Source organism: Lichenostomus cassidix, chromosome 4A (genome assembly GCF_008360975.1).
Source record: "Lichenostomus cassidix isolate B80296 chromosome 4A, HeHo_3.0, whole genome shotgun sequence".
Taxonomy (NCBI): Eukaryota; Metazoa; Chordata; class Aves; order Passeriformes; family Meliphagidae; genus Lichenostomus; species Lichenostomus cassidix.
Window position 1 is genome coordinate 9,893,594 of NC_139485.1, and position 17,837 is coordinate 9,911,430.

General features: G+C 43.0%; 1 protein-coding gene across 3 annotated transcripts in view; it reads right to left on the bottom strand.

The window, feature by feature from the left end:
- GRIA3 (glutamate ionotropic receptor AMPA type subunit 3) overlaps positions 1–17,606 on the bottom strand; it is a 141,830-nt gene extending 124,224 nt beyond the window's left edge. Inside the window, exons 1-2 of one of the 3 annotated variants that reach the window (XR_014852229.1) lie at positions 16,472–17,606; positions 15,470–15,628 (exon numbers count right to left, since the gene is read on the bottom strand). Coding sequence is in view for 2 of the 3 variants with exons in the window: in XM_085060440.1 (XP_084916566.1) it covers positions 15,470–15,628; positions 16,472–16,562 (250 nt within the window). In the remaining variant the exon portion in view is untranslated. The remainder of the gene's footprint in view (positions 1–15,469; positions 15,629–16,471) is intronic. The other 2 variants (XM_085060440.1, XM_085060439.1) reach the window with 2 other exon arrangements.
- Between the last annotated feature and the right edge of the window lie 231 nt (positions 17,607–17,837).

Genomic DNA, 17,837 nt, shown 5'->3' on the forward strand with positions numbered 1-17,837 from the left:
AGGGGAACAATTAAGCAGAGCCAGTCACAGCTGAAGAGACCCCTAAATTTTGCCAAGTGTTTTATCCTTGCTACTGTATCTTGACAGCCACTGCACCACACAAATTATCAACAGAATCCATCTCTCTCTGCTGACAGCATGGGCGTGGGGGTGTCTATTCTCCCATGAACATGTAGGGTATTTTTTCCGCTAACTCATCCACTTATGTAGAGAATGAGCATATCCCGTCTCATAAGAGGAAATTAAATTTTAGGAGAAAGAATTTAAGACTAAAACACCATCAATTAAAGTGGTCCATTGCAGAGGCTGAGACAAAGGAAAAGCAAGCAAAAGGAAGCAGACAGATAAAAAGTGGCTTGCTAGGATCTGAAGAACCAAAGATGCTCAAATGAAGCATCTTCTTGGTTTCAAATATTATAGGTTAAGAAAAAAATCTCAGATATGAAGGAAAAGAAAGCAAGAACAAGAGAAAAAAATATTTTCCTGTTCAGGAAATTGATAGTTCACTCTGTAAAAAAACTGGAATTATGGTAAAAAATATTCCACTTGAAAGCTATCACAGGTAATGTAAGCTGAGGAAGGATATGATCCTTTGGCAACTGAATAACACACAAATTCATAAACATTTTTATACATGGTTCTACCAAAAAGAACTGCTAAATACCATTTTAAGAACCATAGTGATACAGATCTAGTTCCATGTGGCATGGTAAGTCAATCTACGCCAGCTGGAGTCACCTGGGTTGATGTATTTTGTGAAACCTTAAATGCAGATATTTAATAAATTTGTGACAATTGCAAATACATTTTAAAACACATCCAAGCATTCTAAAGTTACTTCTGTCACTGCTGTGTACTGCTGGTGTTCAATGTACCAATTAGTTCAGGTAGATATAGGGAAAGTCTGCTCTCAGGACAGCAGCTGGAGGCAATGGTGTTATTTGAGATATAAACAAGTAAGCATGAGTAAAACTCAAATAAAAATGCTCTGAGCACCTTAATCTATTTTCAATTGCTCATGACTACAGAGCAAGACAATGGAAATTTTCAAGCATGGTACTTAAAAATCTATCTAATCTCTATTTAATGATCCCACTTTTTCAAAATATGAATCTTCATATACACAGCAACCTATCAATGAAAAAGCACATCCTCTAAAATGTGAAAGGGACTTTTATCTCAACTTTTGGGGTTCAAAGTCATTTGAGTTAGAAGAACAGATTGTTCCACAGCCAATGGGCCATCTGCTGACCTTGTCTCCAGTGAATCCCACGGCAAAAGACATTGTGATGGAACGACCCAGACAAGTGGGATACACACCATTAAGTAAGCGACAGAATGAAGAATGGAAAACTTTTGAGGATAACTGTAAACAAACACGATCACTGCATTGGTGCATTTAAAAAAAAAAAAAAATGAAAAAGATGAAGGTATTTGCTCTGAAGCTAGAAGACTACTACCGTATCCACTGCAGACAGGGCTTGACTCAAGGTTTTCTTTGATTTTAAAACAAAACTGTGGTAATAGAGTACACTTCAATCATCTCTTTTGCATCTGCAACTTCTAAGAAGTCCTTTACTCTTTTAATAAAACAAAATGTTTTTCACCTCCACAGCAGAAGATTGCTCAAACCAGTTAGTGCCCACTGGAGTTTTGTTGTGTCACCTCATTTCAACATAAACTCATTAACTGGCTGTTTCTAATGAAGGGACTTTAATATTTTCAGAGTCTGATGCTCCATTCTGTATTCCTTCAAGCAACTTTTAATACTTTTGAATTAAGGTAAGAAAAGTCAATGCAGACACTGCCTGCAAGGACATATAATTCAGTGTATCATTTCATAACCCAGCTGTCAACAGAGACAACATTTTTCTAATCCATGTATTGTATGCGTGCCAGTATGAGATGAATAGTCCTGTAACTATAATCAATACCGTTCATTCAAACAACTGGCAGCAGCATTTCAGACAACTGGCAATTTCATCAGTTTTACTGGGCTGCCCAAAAATAAACAGCTTGAGAGGGATGAATGATCTCTGTGGTTATCTATAAATAATACTAATCTCAGTCATTTGTTTCAGGAGGTTCATCACTGGGAGCTGCAAAAGTCTCGTATCAGTGCAGAAGGCATGGCAGCCTTCAAGAAACTAAAGAAATGCTGATGAATTTTACTGCTGGTTTTTCATTCACACAGTTACTGTATTTACATACAGGCTCCACTGAAAGCTCCAGGATCCCTCCAGTGCTCCAGCAGTTCCAGCTTGGCAGGAAACTCACACGATCTCAAGGACTGGTAAACATCTCAAGAGTCAAACTGGATTCACAGAAAGCTCCAGTGTTCTGAGCAAACCCAGCCTGGGTAGTGAATTACACTAATATCACTTACAAGGAAACATGACCAAGTTTGGTGGTTTTAACTACTTCAGTGTGAAACTTGCCCACTCTCAAAAGAGTTTTTGAGAGCAAAACAAACCCAACAGCTCCATGTGAGTGAGACTAACACTGAGGCTGATGGGCACGAGGTGAACCCAGGCAGACGGGGAACAGAAGGTGCCATTCACAGGCCTGTTTGCTGTCTCTGGGAAGTGAAATAGCTCTTTTTTTAAAAATTATGCTCTATCTGCTCCTATCTATCAAAGCAAAGCAAGAACAGAGAACAGAGAAAAAGGAAAAAAGACAGCTGACTAAAGGGAAAAACCACATCCCTGCGGAGTACAGATCCCAAAGAAAGCTTCCAAAGCCCTGAAGTGAAAAAGGTCCAATTGCTGTGGTTCTAGTGACTCTCTCCCTGGCAGCCTTGCTGGGCTGTGGGCAAGAACTGCACCATTACTGCTGCCCAGCATGTGGCCCTGTACATTGGGGGGTTACCAGCCCTGGGGTGCTGCATATAACTCCTGCTCCTGCAGGAAAATCTCCCAACCACTGGGAATTCTTACTAGTTTCTTTGCCCTATTTTGCCATTAGAAATTACAAGATACCTGGTGTGACCTCTGGGGAAAACAGAGGAAAGTTCAGCCCTCCCAAGGACCTAGAGGCTGGCTTCCAGGGAGGATTTGTGGTGCCATGAGCCACCACTGCAGAGAGCTCAATACACCACCGGACTGCAGCAATTCTTTCCTGCAGATATCATGAATGGGAGCCAAGGCCATCACCTCAGCTCCTTACAGAGTGTAATGCTCCAAAGAAACTCCATCAGATGAGCTCTGCAGAAGTGCCCAAGCCCTCTGAATACAGTGTGAGCAGGAAGCAACAGCACATCTGTGTGCACCCAGCTAACTGAACTGCTGCTGCACCAAGCTTCAAAAGTCACATTGTTCCATCTACAGCCAAAAAACATCACTTTTCAGTCTTAGAGCCTGTTGCTCAGAAAGTTTATGTCCTGGCAATGAAAATACTCTTCAGCTTGTAGCATTATCCAATTTACAAGCTCATTGCTAGTTTAATGACAACCAGCACGCCCAGCCACACCAAGCCAGCATTGCAGTGGGATGTTCCCAGCATAACTGCCAACAGAAAAAGATTAATGGCATCAACTTCTCTGAAAAGATAACACTCCCTACCCAGTGGACAAACAGGGAAACCTCAAAACCCAGTGGGTGCCTCCACACCTCTGAGAAATGAGGCAGGCTGTGGCTGTTTTAAAATGAAAGCCTTGATTTTATTGTTAAAGTAAAATTGTCTGCAGGACATTCATGAAGAAAAGCCAGCTTTTAAGAATGGGTGAATTTATCAAGCTGCACATCTTTATTGCTTTGATCATCAATATTTTAAAGTTACTACTTTTTTTCTATATTGCCAGTAAATCTCTACACACTTTAACTGTAATCATCACAGCACAACATGATACACTTCTCCTGGAGATTTAAAGTTGGACTCAGTCAAAAAAACCACCCAAACTGGGCAGGAGGATGGCTAAACTGGTATAATAGTCTCTCAGTTTCAGGTAAGTGATTAGGTAGCAGCATGCACTGTTATTAACCTAAAGTCCATAATGAGAGCCTAAATGAACAGTTCTAAGTGGGCACAGGCCTTTGTAAGGGAGCTGCACTCCTGCAGTTGGCACTAATTGACCCTTTTGCTGGCAGGCTCAGTGGAGAACGCAGGCAGCAGCAGGAACTGCAGGCCCTCCTCTGTCATGCAGAACAAAGTCACAGTCCTGATTATCCAGGAGGTTTGATCTTAATGCTCTACACTTCTATAGCTTCTTTCATCCAGGAATGAGGCAGGCAGGATAGCAGGGGAGACTGTCAAACTGCTTTTACCATTCCCACACCCATTTTGCAGAAGGAGGTCTCCTGCCTTTGGAGTTTTCAGATACTTTTAGCAAGTGCACTCCCCGCACATTGAATTACAGAGCTGAATTTCTGAGAAACTGAAATGATTCATATCTCATACCCAGCTTCACCCAGGCTTCCTGAAAACACAATTAATTTTGATTTTAATCCCCTTATAGAGAATGTTGCTGTAAACTGAAATTAACCCAGGATATACAAAAAATACACTGGGCTGATATAATCAGTTTTAGAGACAACATAGCAGAAAGTAGGATTTTGTCCAGAAAGATGCCATTTTAAAATTCATGTGGAGATCCTGACTAAGGCAGACTATTCCAGAGCAGCAGATTCTGAAATCAATTAACAAAACAATTCTTATTAACACAGAGAATCTCCAGACAGTACCAAGGAAGCACAGAATCTTTGCAGAAAAGCCCGCAAGGAAAATATACTTTAATATCAAATTGTATCCTCCAGCGTATGCAGAGATTGCCTCAAATCTCAAATGCATCTTATGTGAAACAGGGGCTAGCACTGCAGAACACAATATGAATTTAAGACAGGAAGTGCAGATAATTTATCTAAATAAAGCTTCCAGGAGAATAACTGATTTATGTTGATGCTGATCCAAGCTGGAACCTGACCAGGATGCAGGAGTTAGCAGCATCACTACCCACAATAGGTCCCTATTTATGAAAAACAACAGGGTGTTTTTACAGATGAAAATAAATTAAAATGTTAGCTTTATGCTTCTGTCAAAAGACCCTGTTCTGCCAGAGATCTGTTCTTGAATTATCTCTAGAATGACTCAGAAAAAGGTGACATGTTTTCCAGTCAAGACTATCACTATTCATGCAAGCACCTCAGAGGCACAAGGAGTTAAATTTCACTGAAGAGTCTATGGTCTTTAATGTCACACAGCTTCTATTCATAAAAGAATTGCAAAATCCATAAACTGATGCAGAGAAAAGCAGTGAAAGCTTCTCAGCTACAAAAAATATACATGTATTGGGGAAAGGGAAAAAAAAAGGAAATCTAAAGTAGACATGGTATAAGTGACTTCTGCTAAAAGCAGGGTCAGCACTTTCCGCTGGAGACTATTTGATTTACACTATTTTGTTTCAATTGAAAAACAAAATCTTTCCTTGGCAGATTCTGCTCTACACAGTCTATTACAGATACTTCTGAGATACCCAGCATCATTTATAAAGGGACACTTATTACTGCTGAACGTGATCATTTTGCTAAATTTCCCAAAGTTCCAGAAGGAAATATGTGCAATGCAACACAAGGGTGTATTCAGTCAGTTGCTGAAGTCAAGAGTCTGGACAACCTGTGCAGTCCTGGAGGAAAGGTGAGCTACTGATTGAGATGTTCAGAGTCTCCCCTGAAGAATCCATTGGCTGTCCTGGACCCACATTCCCTACTTAAAGCAGGAACACCCTATGAGGTACCACTCTGCTTTTAGTCCTTACTGACTTCACAGAGTTACTCCAAATTTACCCTGATGTAAATCAGGCTCAGAGGAAGACCCCAATATATATCTTGACTGTCCCTATTTATTCTAATGGGATACAGAGGCAATTTTTTATTTTTCTCAGGGTAGGACAATGAAGCACTAAAACATTAGGTCCCAGTGGTCATTGTAGATATGCATAACTAAGTATCACCACTTGTAATTTCTTTTTGCGTTGTACAGAACCAAGTAACTGGTTCTGTATAAAGGCAGTAAAGCACACCTGATGCATACGAACACACATCTTTGAAACAGGACACTGCAGCTGTAGAAACCTTCACATTTACTACCCTCTGCATTTTGTAAAGATACACTGATCCATGCTTTAAGACAGCTTCTGCACCCAGAGTGCCAAACTGGAGCAGTGGAAAACTTCAGGAGGGTTAACTGGTCTCATTTTGATCAATTTTGGGCTTATCTCACTGCCTCTCCAGGTAATAAAGTAAATTGCCTGTAGATGGTGTGGAAAGACATGCTATACATACTTTAACTGACAAAAGTCACCTATCCATAAAATCCATCACAAGCAGCTTGAACTATATACCCTGAAAAAAGCAGACAGCTTCTTCCAAATCACACACAATTTTATATTCACATCCATCATCTATATGTCATTATAAAAATTGGGCAGAACAGGTGCTGTTACACTGAAAAAGGAAGATTCATGCCTGCAAAAACGTCTTGTGAACTTGAATAAGCTTCACCAAATTGGTTCAACCAGGAAAAAATGCACAAAACAGAAATCACCATTTCCAAAATAAAACATTTGGCTTCAACTGAAGCTGAGTAATTTAAAAAAAAATCTGAAACTATTAAAAAAAGCTTTTATTTTTAATTCTGATTTTCTGGTTGATCCCAATCTAAATCTTTGGGCCCTTTTTGGAACATCTGAAATGAAAGATTAGCAAGTCACATTGCTCCCATCATTTCCCATCAGGATATTCTGGGATATACAATTAGTTTCTGGGATGCACAGAACAGTGGGATAATGGTTCTATAGAGGAACTAGGTCTGAGCTGGCCGAGGCATTCAATATAAATATATAAAAACTATCATTAGTCATGAGAATCACTCTGCTGACATGGCTGAAATAAGAAAGAAATAGAATTAGCTGGCACAGTATGATCATGTACCTTTTTTCTCTTTAGCACTATTTTCTGTTCATCAAGAAGTCATAAGCAAATATGCACAAAAAGCAATGTTTAAAAAGAGAAATTCAGAGTTGGATAGCAGGTATTATGCAGAATGTTTGCTCATTCAGTATTCCCTTAGGTCCAAGTGCTTTTCACATATTCCACAACAGTAGTGAAACCACCCTGGAGATGCTACTTGACCAGTGCACAAACACTACAGAGAAAGATGGGTGAGTACATTAAACTTGCTAGACAATTTAGAATCCCCCTAACAGTTTTGATTCAATGAAGGGTTAGACTTGGGGTCAGTCCTTTGCAAATCAATAGACACTAATTAGCTCTCATCTAACTGCTGGGAAAAAAAGAATGCACGTGAACTTGAGTTTTCTGACTAGCAGACTTCATTAGGATTCAAACTTGGTGACACAAGTGGTAAAGTCTGAGAAGACAAAACCTCTGCAATTGGTAAAAATCAGTGTCTCACCACGTTTTCCTGGAGAGAAACTACAAAAAGTTCATCACCTGGAAAAATTTACCAGTTACTACTTCTCCCCAAGCCATGTTCCCCTCTGCAGCTCCCCCACAGAAGAAAAACACAAATTACAACAATGACAACCACCAAAAAGTTTTAGGGAATTTAGCATGCACAGCAGAGTACAAAGACAAATCAAGATGTGTGTCATGATGTAGCAGCCCTGTGATCCACGAGACCTGATCCATGTTCACTAAGCAGGCTGCAGCACCTATCTCGTACTAAGATCTCTCAAATGGAAATGAGACAAAGAAATCACAGGAGGCAGCAACCCCTGAAATGCACTGCTGCACATCTCTTGGAAAAGCTGGCAGCTGTGAGATACTGATTACAGCACATTTTACACACCTCACTGGGAGAAAACAGAAAGCAGCACTTCCAGCAAAGACAGGTCTATCTCCCATCACTCAAATAAGCAGTCGGAGTGTGGGGTCAGGTAGGCAAGAACTGGGCACATGCAGTGCTACAGTACTATGCACCATACCTATTATAAAGACCCAAAGGGCATAGGAGACAAAAAAACTTTCCAATATTAAATTTCCTTTCTCTCCAATAGCTTTGCTTATTTCAGGCAAAGAGCTGAAAATTCCTCCTTTTCTAAGTGATAGATTGGCTCGCTGTACAGTTGCGACACATGTTCTCCCAGGTCCATCAGTGGGAATGAACATCTTCTTACAGCAAGGACAGCAAATTTGTAATTGCCAATTTCAATTCACCTTTGAATAGGATCAAAAGTAGGCTGGATTTTGGTGGGGGTTTTTTGGTTTTGCATTTTGTTGGTTGCTTTTTGGTTTTGATTTTTTTTTGAGAAGTGGAAAAAGTGATCAGTAAATCGAAGAAGGTGCTGTTAGCCTAAGCTCTCTGAGTTCTTCACCAAAAACAGCCCTGCAACACCTGTCAGATACAGGTAAATTTTATTATCCTTGTAAAAGAGATAGCAAAACTGTGCTACCAAAAGGACAAATCGACTTACTCCAAATCATGCTACAAGCCACCAGAGGATTCCACCATTTCCCAAGTTCAGCCCCTTTACCAGGAGGGCTGGGCCCAAATGCTAGATGTTTTCACATGACAAAACTACCCACGGTGAAATCAGCAAGCACCATGACACACATCAGCCCAGGAGAAAGACATTTGAAAACAGTGAAGTATACACAAAATGAAGTGTATACCATCAGTGACTAGCTGTATCTTACCCAGATAGCTGCATATAATTTTAAAGACAGTTCTTTTACTAAAATGTCTCAAAACAGTGACGTCACCATACTGTCCTGTATCTTTTTAAAATGCTTAATCAGAATTTCAAACATTACATTTGAATAAACTCCAGCAAATACCAGCCCAACACAAGGGCAGGACCAAGCATTCAAAGCTAATAGCTTAAGTTACAAGTGGTCTGAAAGCAAACATGTAAATTGCAGTTGAAACAAACCAAGCAAAAAAACTTTCAGGATATCTGAAAGGTCCGAACAGCCTGGCAAAATAATTAGACACAAGTGACCAGATAGGTCATGGCATTTCAGCAGAAGAGTGCTCACCTGGGCTATTAGCCATTGCAGGAGAGCAATTCACCCTTTCTACAAGTGCCTGGGCAAGTTATCCACAGCACTGTGTCACTGCAGATTGATCCTCTCACATAAGGGCTTCTGTGCCTCCTGTGTAGTGTTTGTGTCAGGGCTGCACATTGCCACTTGCTATTTTAGAAACAGTTAAGATGATAAAACAGATCCAGAGCCTCAGACACAATAGGAGGATATGCAGGAATGACTGCTCAGTGGATTCATTGACGTAACTTGTTCCTACATTCACTCTTTCTCTCTACACAGAAACCCTATCACCTGTTTCTCTCTTGCTCTCTGCATATACGATAGTTTCACCACTAATAGTGACATCTTCATAAGATCAACTGAAAAGACACTCACTGCCTTTGAATATTTCACACATTGCTGTGCACTAATAAATGAACTCTGCATTCTATATCTGATGATATAGAAATATCTCCAAACTTCCCAACAGAGCCAGCCCAGAGTGTGCAGCGTGGGGCTGTGTGGTAGTTATTAGTGACCAGCTGCAATAACTACAGACAGGAGAACTGGGGTGTCTGCTCTGGAGTCTCCATCAGATGAATGCCCATTACAAACTCGAAGATGATACCAAATTTGAAGTTTCAAAGGCATCTGATATAGTGAAGATCAACAATATAAAGCAGGTGATACAACAGAAGGAAGCCTCTGGCTCTGACAGGAAATACAACACATACATATTTAGAAGAAAAAAATCCCCATGGATGAAATTTGGAAATTGCTTCACTGCAGCGATCATCACAGTTTCACAGAACGTGGTTAATCTAGATCAATCATTTCTAAATTTTTATTTTTAGATCACCACATTGTTCCACTGGAAGTACAAGCCTTCATATAGCAAACCTTCTGACAATAGGGACAGAGCTTTTAGGCTGCCTTATGAGCTTCCTTAGAAAGGGGGTCATGGCCTTCCAGCAATCCCTGCTCTCCAGCAGCATAGAAAGTACTGCTCTCAGGCTGTAACTCAAATGCCCAATACACCAATTCACATAACACCTTTCTCACAATAAATGAACACAGGTTTTCAATTATATGGGTTGGCTTGGTTTGAAATGAACTATGAAACCAAACTGTTGCTGATTTAAAAATAACATATTCTAAAACGTTTTAAGGATGCCGAACTAAATCAAAATTAGCATTCTAAAATTGGTAACGACAAAATATGTACTTTAAATGGAAAATGTTAAATCGATGGTTTGTGACAATAAAGAAACACTGAAGTTACATCAGCTCCCTCATTTCACACCTTCTTGCATAACAGTCCTACACTGGCAGTAGGAAGGCCTCCCACCTCCCAGACACCGAACACAGAGAACCCAGAGGAAAGAAACCCACTGTTTTCTGCAGCTCTTGGAAAAGCTCCCGAATCAGCCTTCAACAAAATTGTGGGGCTTTTTTGTTGTTGTTAAAAGCTTCCGTCACAGGCTTGTTTCCCATCATGGCATCTCTATTTCCTCCCAGAGACAAACTCCAGCTGCTACACATTTCATGGGAAGGTGTAGTTAATCAGTAGTCTCCAACCCATCCTCATAGCCCCATGGGTCCTCCACGCCCAGTACTATATAGGAAAAGGGAACAATTTCATGTCTGCATCTGCACAAAGTCTTTCCAAAACTAGACAAGTAAATGGTGCTCTTTGGCGAACTCAGAGTTTTTCAAAAAAGTGTCCATACAGACAAGATGTTTTTCCCATCTCTACTGTGACAGTACACCAATGTTACGTATGCAGCAGAAGACAGAAAGGAGAGCCATCTCTTTTTAAAATTAATTTGAGAAATAATAAAACATAGTTTGAAAGTGGTACGGCTCCTTCTGCTAACACTGAGATCACATTGAGTTTAATGACCAATCATCTGCTCTGCCACGAAGTGGAGACAAACTTTGGTTGGAACACACCTTCCATGTCTCAACCTAGACTCAATACTGCAAAAGCTTTAATCCCTAAACTGAATCCAGCTGCTTTTCTTGGTCATACAGCAGTAACATACAACACTTGAGCACATTCTGCAGCATAAAAGGCATTTCCAGTGATGTGTAATGAGTTGTGTAGAAAGCACATCTCCAGGTGTTTTGCCACATAGTACTGGAGAAACCAGAGCACATTCCATGTTGGGAGAATTCAGGCATCCCCCCTGTGCTCACTGCTCCTGCAAAACCACCAGCACACGGCCCAAACTTGGCAAGACTCTCAGCGACACATGCTTATGCTTTTGGCAGAAGGGAGCTGACCACTTGCAGCATCAGCGTCCTTTGCCAGCTGGCCAAAGAGCACACAGATGCAAGGGAAGCAAATTATCTGCCCACTGGCAAAAAGAAATGCTGAACAGCACCTAAAGGAAAAGCGCGTGTGCATGTGCGCACGAGTGCGAGTGAGGGTGCGTGTGAGCAAACACACCCCCACACCTGTGCCTTGGGAAAGGGAGCAACACAGTTAAACTGCAAAATCTGCCTGCTGCTAGTCCTGAGGTATCATTCTCTGCACTCTCACAGCAATGAACAGGCACTTTTTCCATTAAAATCTTCCAAGCTGAATTTTTAAACACTAGGGCTGCAAGGATGCGACAGTAAATTTTTATAAGTAACTCTGAAATCAGAACCCTTCTAGAAAGTGGTCATACAACCACTCAGGATGTCAGCAACCTCAGGTTAGCGTGTCTTTTCATCTTCCCTCTTTTTTTTTGTCTCTTCAAGAATGAGTGCTCATGGAAAAAAAAACCCACTACACATCAATATTTGGTAAAACACAGAAATCCTTCTAGATTCAGAAGATACATAAGAAAAACTCAGAAAAATTAATGGGACAAGAATTTTCAGCTGATAGGTTTAGCTGAGAGATGGAATCTGTCTGAAGATTAATTAGATTCTGCAATCACAGCCCCTTTTCATCCGCACACATCCCACCACTATCATTACATGATCAACAGATTTTAATGAAAACTAATGTTTTCTTTTGAGAAATTCAAGGGAGACTATGCGTAAGGTTTAGTTTACTTCTCTAAATATTTCTTGAAAATTGTACATAAGGCAAGTGCACATTTGTTGGCTGTAAAGGTGTACAACAGCAATTTTTTGCAATGACAGTGCAGAGAGGGAATATGAGATCTGTGTGCTAATGAGCTGACACTGCAGAGGCTGGAGCAGTGTTAGTATAGAGCACTACAAGTGCAGAGCAGAACGACATACGTGGGTTATTTCTAGGGAATGTGATCTACAGAGCTATATACACAATTCAACATTAACACTTACATCCTTCATCAGAGATTATGGGAAATGCGTGGAAGATATTGCTTCAGTGACAAATTTATATATTTGAGTTGCTACATTCATATTATTCTGAAAAAGCTAGCTCACTCCCTACATGAGCATTTTAAAATAAAATAGAACATGATTTTGATTTTATACATTCATAGGTCAAGTTAGCTTCCTTTCTGTTTCTACTGATAGCAAAAAGCTGCATATTTTAAGAGATGTAATAATTTCCCTAGAGCCTACTGAAAAACTTCAATTCACCTTTAAATACACTGGAATTTTCATCTGTGTTTGCATTTGTTCTCTGTTAAGATATCATACAGCTAAATAAATAAGTGGGCAGATAAATACAGACTGAATAAATACTGTATGAATGTGTGTAAATTAAATATACAGAGAGAGGCTTGGTGCTAGCAGTGAAGCAAGGAATACATGGACATAAATCAGATTATGCATCATTTAACTGAAAAAGGAATGAGAGGGAGGGGCTTAGGGCAGGAATTTTCTTTTGCTTCTAAACAAGTTTTCCCATGTTGGGATATTGCCAAATCTGCCATACCAGAGGTGGGCTATTTTTCTCAGGCTCATGAGAATACATCAGAAGAGTTTTTTTTCTGCTCTGGAATGCACCAGATTGCATCAAGTGGGATGTGCAGCTGTACAGTAAGAACATAAGTCTTTCTGAGCAGAGCCCCCCTCAACCCCTGCACACATGAACACTTATTACAGTCACTATCACATAAATCAAAGCAAAGGAGAATGAAAACTATTATTTTACAGATACTGACTAGTACAGGCACTAGGCTTAGGCTACACATGCTCATTTCTTCAATTTCTCCTCAGCTCTTGTACCTATCCCACCACAAAGTCAGCCCCAGCCTCCCTCCCCAGTGAAGGCAGGCAGAGTCACTGCAGGCTTCTCTCCTATGGAACTCTGCCAATTGCAAATATTGATCAAAAGGCTGTGTGACAGCACTGGAGACAATGTATGCTTATCTCCAAGTGAGGTAAAAATGTTGTGGAAAGAATGCCTTCATGGATATGGCAGCACACTGAAATCATCTGCCACTCCACTAGGAAGCAGGATATGGTCAAGAGCTGGAATTCTGGTCAGGTAGTGTGAGTAGCTGTTAATTCATCCTAATGCATTGATACACATGAGTGTTCTGACTTTCAAAGATAATTGGTACCAGATTGAAAAGGACAACTGTTCTGATGGGGCTTTTTATCTTCTGAGTTACTGAAACCTATGACTGGTGATTGGACTCACCGTATTCTTTTCCTATCAACAGTATTATGAGATGGTTGACACAGTATAGACAAGGTCACCTTTTCACCCTCTTCTTTAACATCTTCTGCTTTTAAATAGGTTACTATAGGTACATATTCTTTGGCCTACAGTTTCTCCAGAGATTTAAGTTTTCCCAATTTTACTACACTGGTAATATGGGTGCTGGAACGTGCAGCCCTATACTACCGAAAACCATCTCACTCTACTAAAATTGCCGCAGCTTTTAATAAGCATTGACGAAAAGCATTAGATGGCAGAAGATGAGTAGCACTGACTAAATATACTGACTGCCCCTAAACAAGTGTGGATCACTTGTCTTGGTGGGAGAAGCACTGGTAACAACTTTTAAAAAACAGTTAATAATTAATCACCCAAGCTGTTCAATGTATTTAGTTAAATCCATATAATTGATATTTAGGAAACTGTGTTCGAGATACAGCCTCTTGAAGGGATTACACTGATTAGGGATTAATAGTCTGATGTTTGTTGTAAGAGCTGTTGAGGCTGGATAGGATTAGTAAAATAAGATGCAAAGTAGAGAAATGCTTTTATTTACCATTTTTTTCCACTTTACCAAATATTTTCATTGTACATTACATAATTAACCCCCCTGCAAAAGTTTTAAAGGTCCTACTTCAACACCCTTTGGAAAGTGCAACACTGCACTACCAAGAAGCAGTCACATGGGGGATATGTTAGAATATCAATCCAAATTTGTCCAAATATTTCCTTACTGTATATTTTTTAACCACCAACTTTCTCAGAATATACAGTGGGACAGGAATGTAAGAACTATCCTATCTCCTGCAAACAAACAAACAAAAAAACAAACCAAGTAAGACATTCTAAACATGGAATTGTTTGAAAGAAACCAATACTAGTTTTCTGTGCTCCAGTACTTCATTATTTTAGTACAATGCCTCCTCTTTGACCATTTTATACTGTGAGTAAAAACCTGTAAACTGTGAGAGGAAACCTGTTCATAATGCAAAGCTAGTACATTGCATTCAGCGGTTCTTTAGATCATGTACAGACATATATCTATCTGCACATTGCAAAGTGCATCAGCTACCTTAGAAGAGAACTACTCCTCTCATTTTCAAAGGTTTACAATAAAACTTGTATAGAACCAAATTTGGATACACCAGTAAAATAAATATCCAGGAACTACTACTGGTAAAGGAATGCTTTTTAAAATGCAGAACACGCACAAGTCTCTCTGAAAGAGATTTCACATTTTAACACCACATTAGCAATACTCAAAGTTCTATTTTGCATCTTCTCTTAATAAAAGCTCAAATTACACGCGTGCACTGCTTGTGCAGAGCTCCTTCTCCTAATGCCAAGCGTTCTGATTCCATTTTCTCTCCCCTCAGCTCTAACGGTATGTGTCAGTTTACAGTCTCCTCAGCTTTTCACAGGACTCTCACTGTATAAGAAAACAACTCAGTATTTCAAGGCAGATGAGGCAAGTAAGCCCCTCTAGCTTTCTCCCCGCAAGGTCACTTCTTAACAGTTGTTTCTGGTTTTTCTCTACATAGTATTATTTGCAAATTAAGCCTTTTCACACGGCTGGGTTGTAGCCTCAACAGAAAACGGATCTTACTTCAGCAGCAATTCACTGATCGCAGCTACCCAGCACTGCTATATCAACAACATGGTTGTTTTCCTGAAAAACAAAACTAAGGGGATGAAAAGCAGTGGTGAGAGAAGTTTTCCTAAGGTATTCCATATAATGCTGCAAATCTACTAGACCTCCGGTCACTACACACATTTGTTGCACTATATTGTATGACCAAGAACTCCAGGCTACCAGGAAGAAACTAAATGCAAGGATAGATAACAAACAAATAAATAAATAAGTATTTTTAAAAACCAGGTGTTTACTTACAAGCATTTGTCACTGAAAAGCTGTTGGAAGAGTCCAAGTGATCTACGTGATAGTTCAAATGGAAGGGCTTTTCTGTGGTATTTTGGTTTGTGTTGTATAACTGCACAGCAAATCGAAATGCACTGTGCTCCTGAACAGTGTTCCTCATGAAAAGTCCACCTAGGGCAGGAAAAAAAAAGAAAAAAAGGGAAAAGGTATTTCAGAATTAATTTTGAGGAGAAACAATGGCAATAAGTTATATTTGCATGCTGCAGGCTGCTGGAGAGAATGAACAGGAGTAGGCTGAACCCGAGCACCTAACTCTGACAGAGCACCTACATGAAATACATATTCCAAGTCCAAAGTTAGGCTTTTAAAGCCACACACCACATCCAGGTGCCCCCTGAGCAATGAGAGTCGCTGGGAGCTGCAGGTGCACCTTGAAAACCAGGCCACCTCTACACGGATGCCCACACAGAGATTTAAAAGTCTAACTTGGGGAACCGTGGCTCCTAAATCCTGTGCAGACCACCGAAATATCGCCACTGTAGTTGTGTGCAGGGACACGGCGGCGTGCGGCGTGGCAAACGTGCGGTTTCACGGTCTGGCGGAGCGATAGCGCGGCCGAGGGAAAGGATGCTCCGAGGGACGGCAGGGAACAGTCCCCGCTTCACTCGCTGCCCTGAGCCTCGGGCTCGCTCGGCCCCGGCTTTCGGGCACGTCGCTACAGATTCACGGCGCGACTCTCACATTTTGTGCTCCACGGGATGCGCCGCTCCAGGGCACAGCTCCGCAGAGCGCGGACCCGATCCCCGCCGCTCGCAGGGGTGCGGGCAGCCCGGCGCAGCTCGCAGCCGCCCGCCGGCGCAGCCCGGGCACCGCCGCTGCCTCTCGCCCCCGGCAAGGGGAAGGAAGCGGAGCGGGGCTGCCTCCTTGCCCCGGCGCCCGGGCTCGCCCCCCGCTCCCCTCCGCACAACTTGCCCCCGGCTGGCGGGGAAGGCGCGGGTCGCGGCGAGCGCTTACCTATACTGATGGTGTTGGGGAACCCCGCCAGAGCCTCCCCCAGCAGCCCCGCCAGCAGCAGCAGGAGGGTCCGGGGCGCGCTCTGCCCCATTTTCTTCAGCCCCTGCGGTTCAGCCCCTAAAGCGAAACTGGCGGCACAGGCATGGGCGCAACTGGAGACTCGGAGCGGTGTCAACGGTGGTGGTGGCGATGCTGGCGGAGGTGATGGGGAGGACAGTCTCCTTCCTTTCTTCCCTTCTTTTTTTCTTTTTTCTTTTTTTCTTTGCTTCCCCAAATCCCTCTGCTCTCGTCTTCACCCCAGCCTGGCAGGGCTCATTGGCTGCGAGATTGCCTTTCTCCCCCGTCTCCAGCAGCCCCCCCCAGCGCAGGGACTTCCCCCAAAGATGGTGGGTAGCGGAGCCGCCGAGGCTGCTCCGCCCGGGCCGGGAGGGGGTTATCGATCAAACTTGGCGTGAGGCGGGCTGGCAGCCGCTCCGCTCCGCTCCGCTCGGCCCGCCCAGCCCCGGCGGCTCCGGCCGCGGCTCAGCGCTCGGGGCTGCGGTCGGCGGGAGCGCACCGGCCTCACGTGGGGCGGCCCCGGGGCTGCAGCTGCCCCTTTAAAGCTGCATCGCTCGGTGTGTGTGTATGTGAGTGTGTGAGTGCGGTGCGTGCGCCTGTGGGCGGGCGGGGGAGGGAGCGGGGAAGAGAAGGAGGGCGGGGAGCCGAGCCGAGCCGAGCCGGGGCCGGCGGAGGAGGCCGGGGGTGATGGGGAGGCGGTGGGGTGCTGCCCGTGCACCTGCCGTGCCCGGCGGGCGGTGCGGTGCCCCAGCCCCGGGCCCGGAGGCGGCAGAGGCGGCTGGGCCGGGGGCGAGAGGCCCAGGGAGGGCCGGGCAGGCGGTGCCGCTGGGCCCACCGGAGGGGACAGGGCTGGGGAGAGACGTGAGCGCAGGGGCTGCCTGGGGAGGCTGGGAAGAGCCACAGCCAGGGATGCCGAGAGACCGTGCGCTCTCCCGGAGGGGCTGCCGGCCCTGCGCCCGAGTTCTCCCCATCCCTCCTCCAGTGCCAGCGCCTCGGCAGGGAAGCATCATCCGCCCACAGCGCCGTGAAGTGAAGATAAGACAAGAAGAGTTTAATCCCACTCGAGGGAATGCTAGGTCCTTCCCAACCTCCTCTAAAGAAAGGAACTCAAATAAAGTCTCCCTGTTTCATCCTTGATGCTGGAAAGAGACAGAACATGTGTGTCAGCTGATGAGCTGCCCTAGCACAAAACACACAGCAGGGCTAACCTGGTGGTCTCAGGGGAGCAGGGGAATGGCTGTTGGACATCCCGTGTGAGTTGAATACCAGCCCCGAAATTCACCTGGCCTGCACATCCACAGGGAGCTGC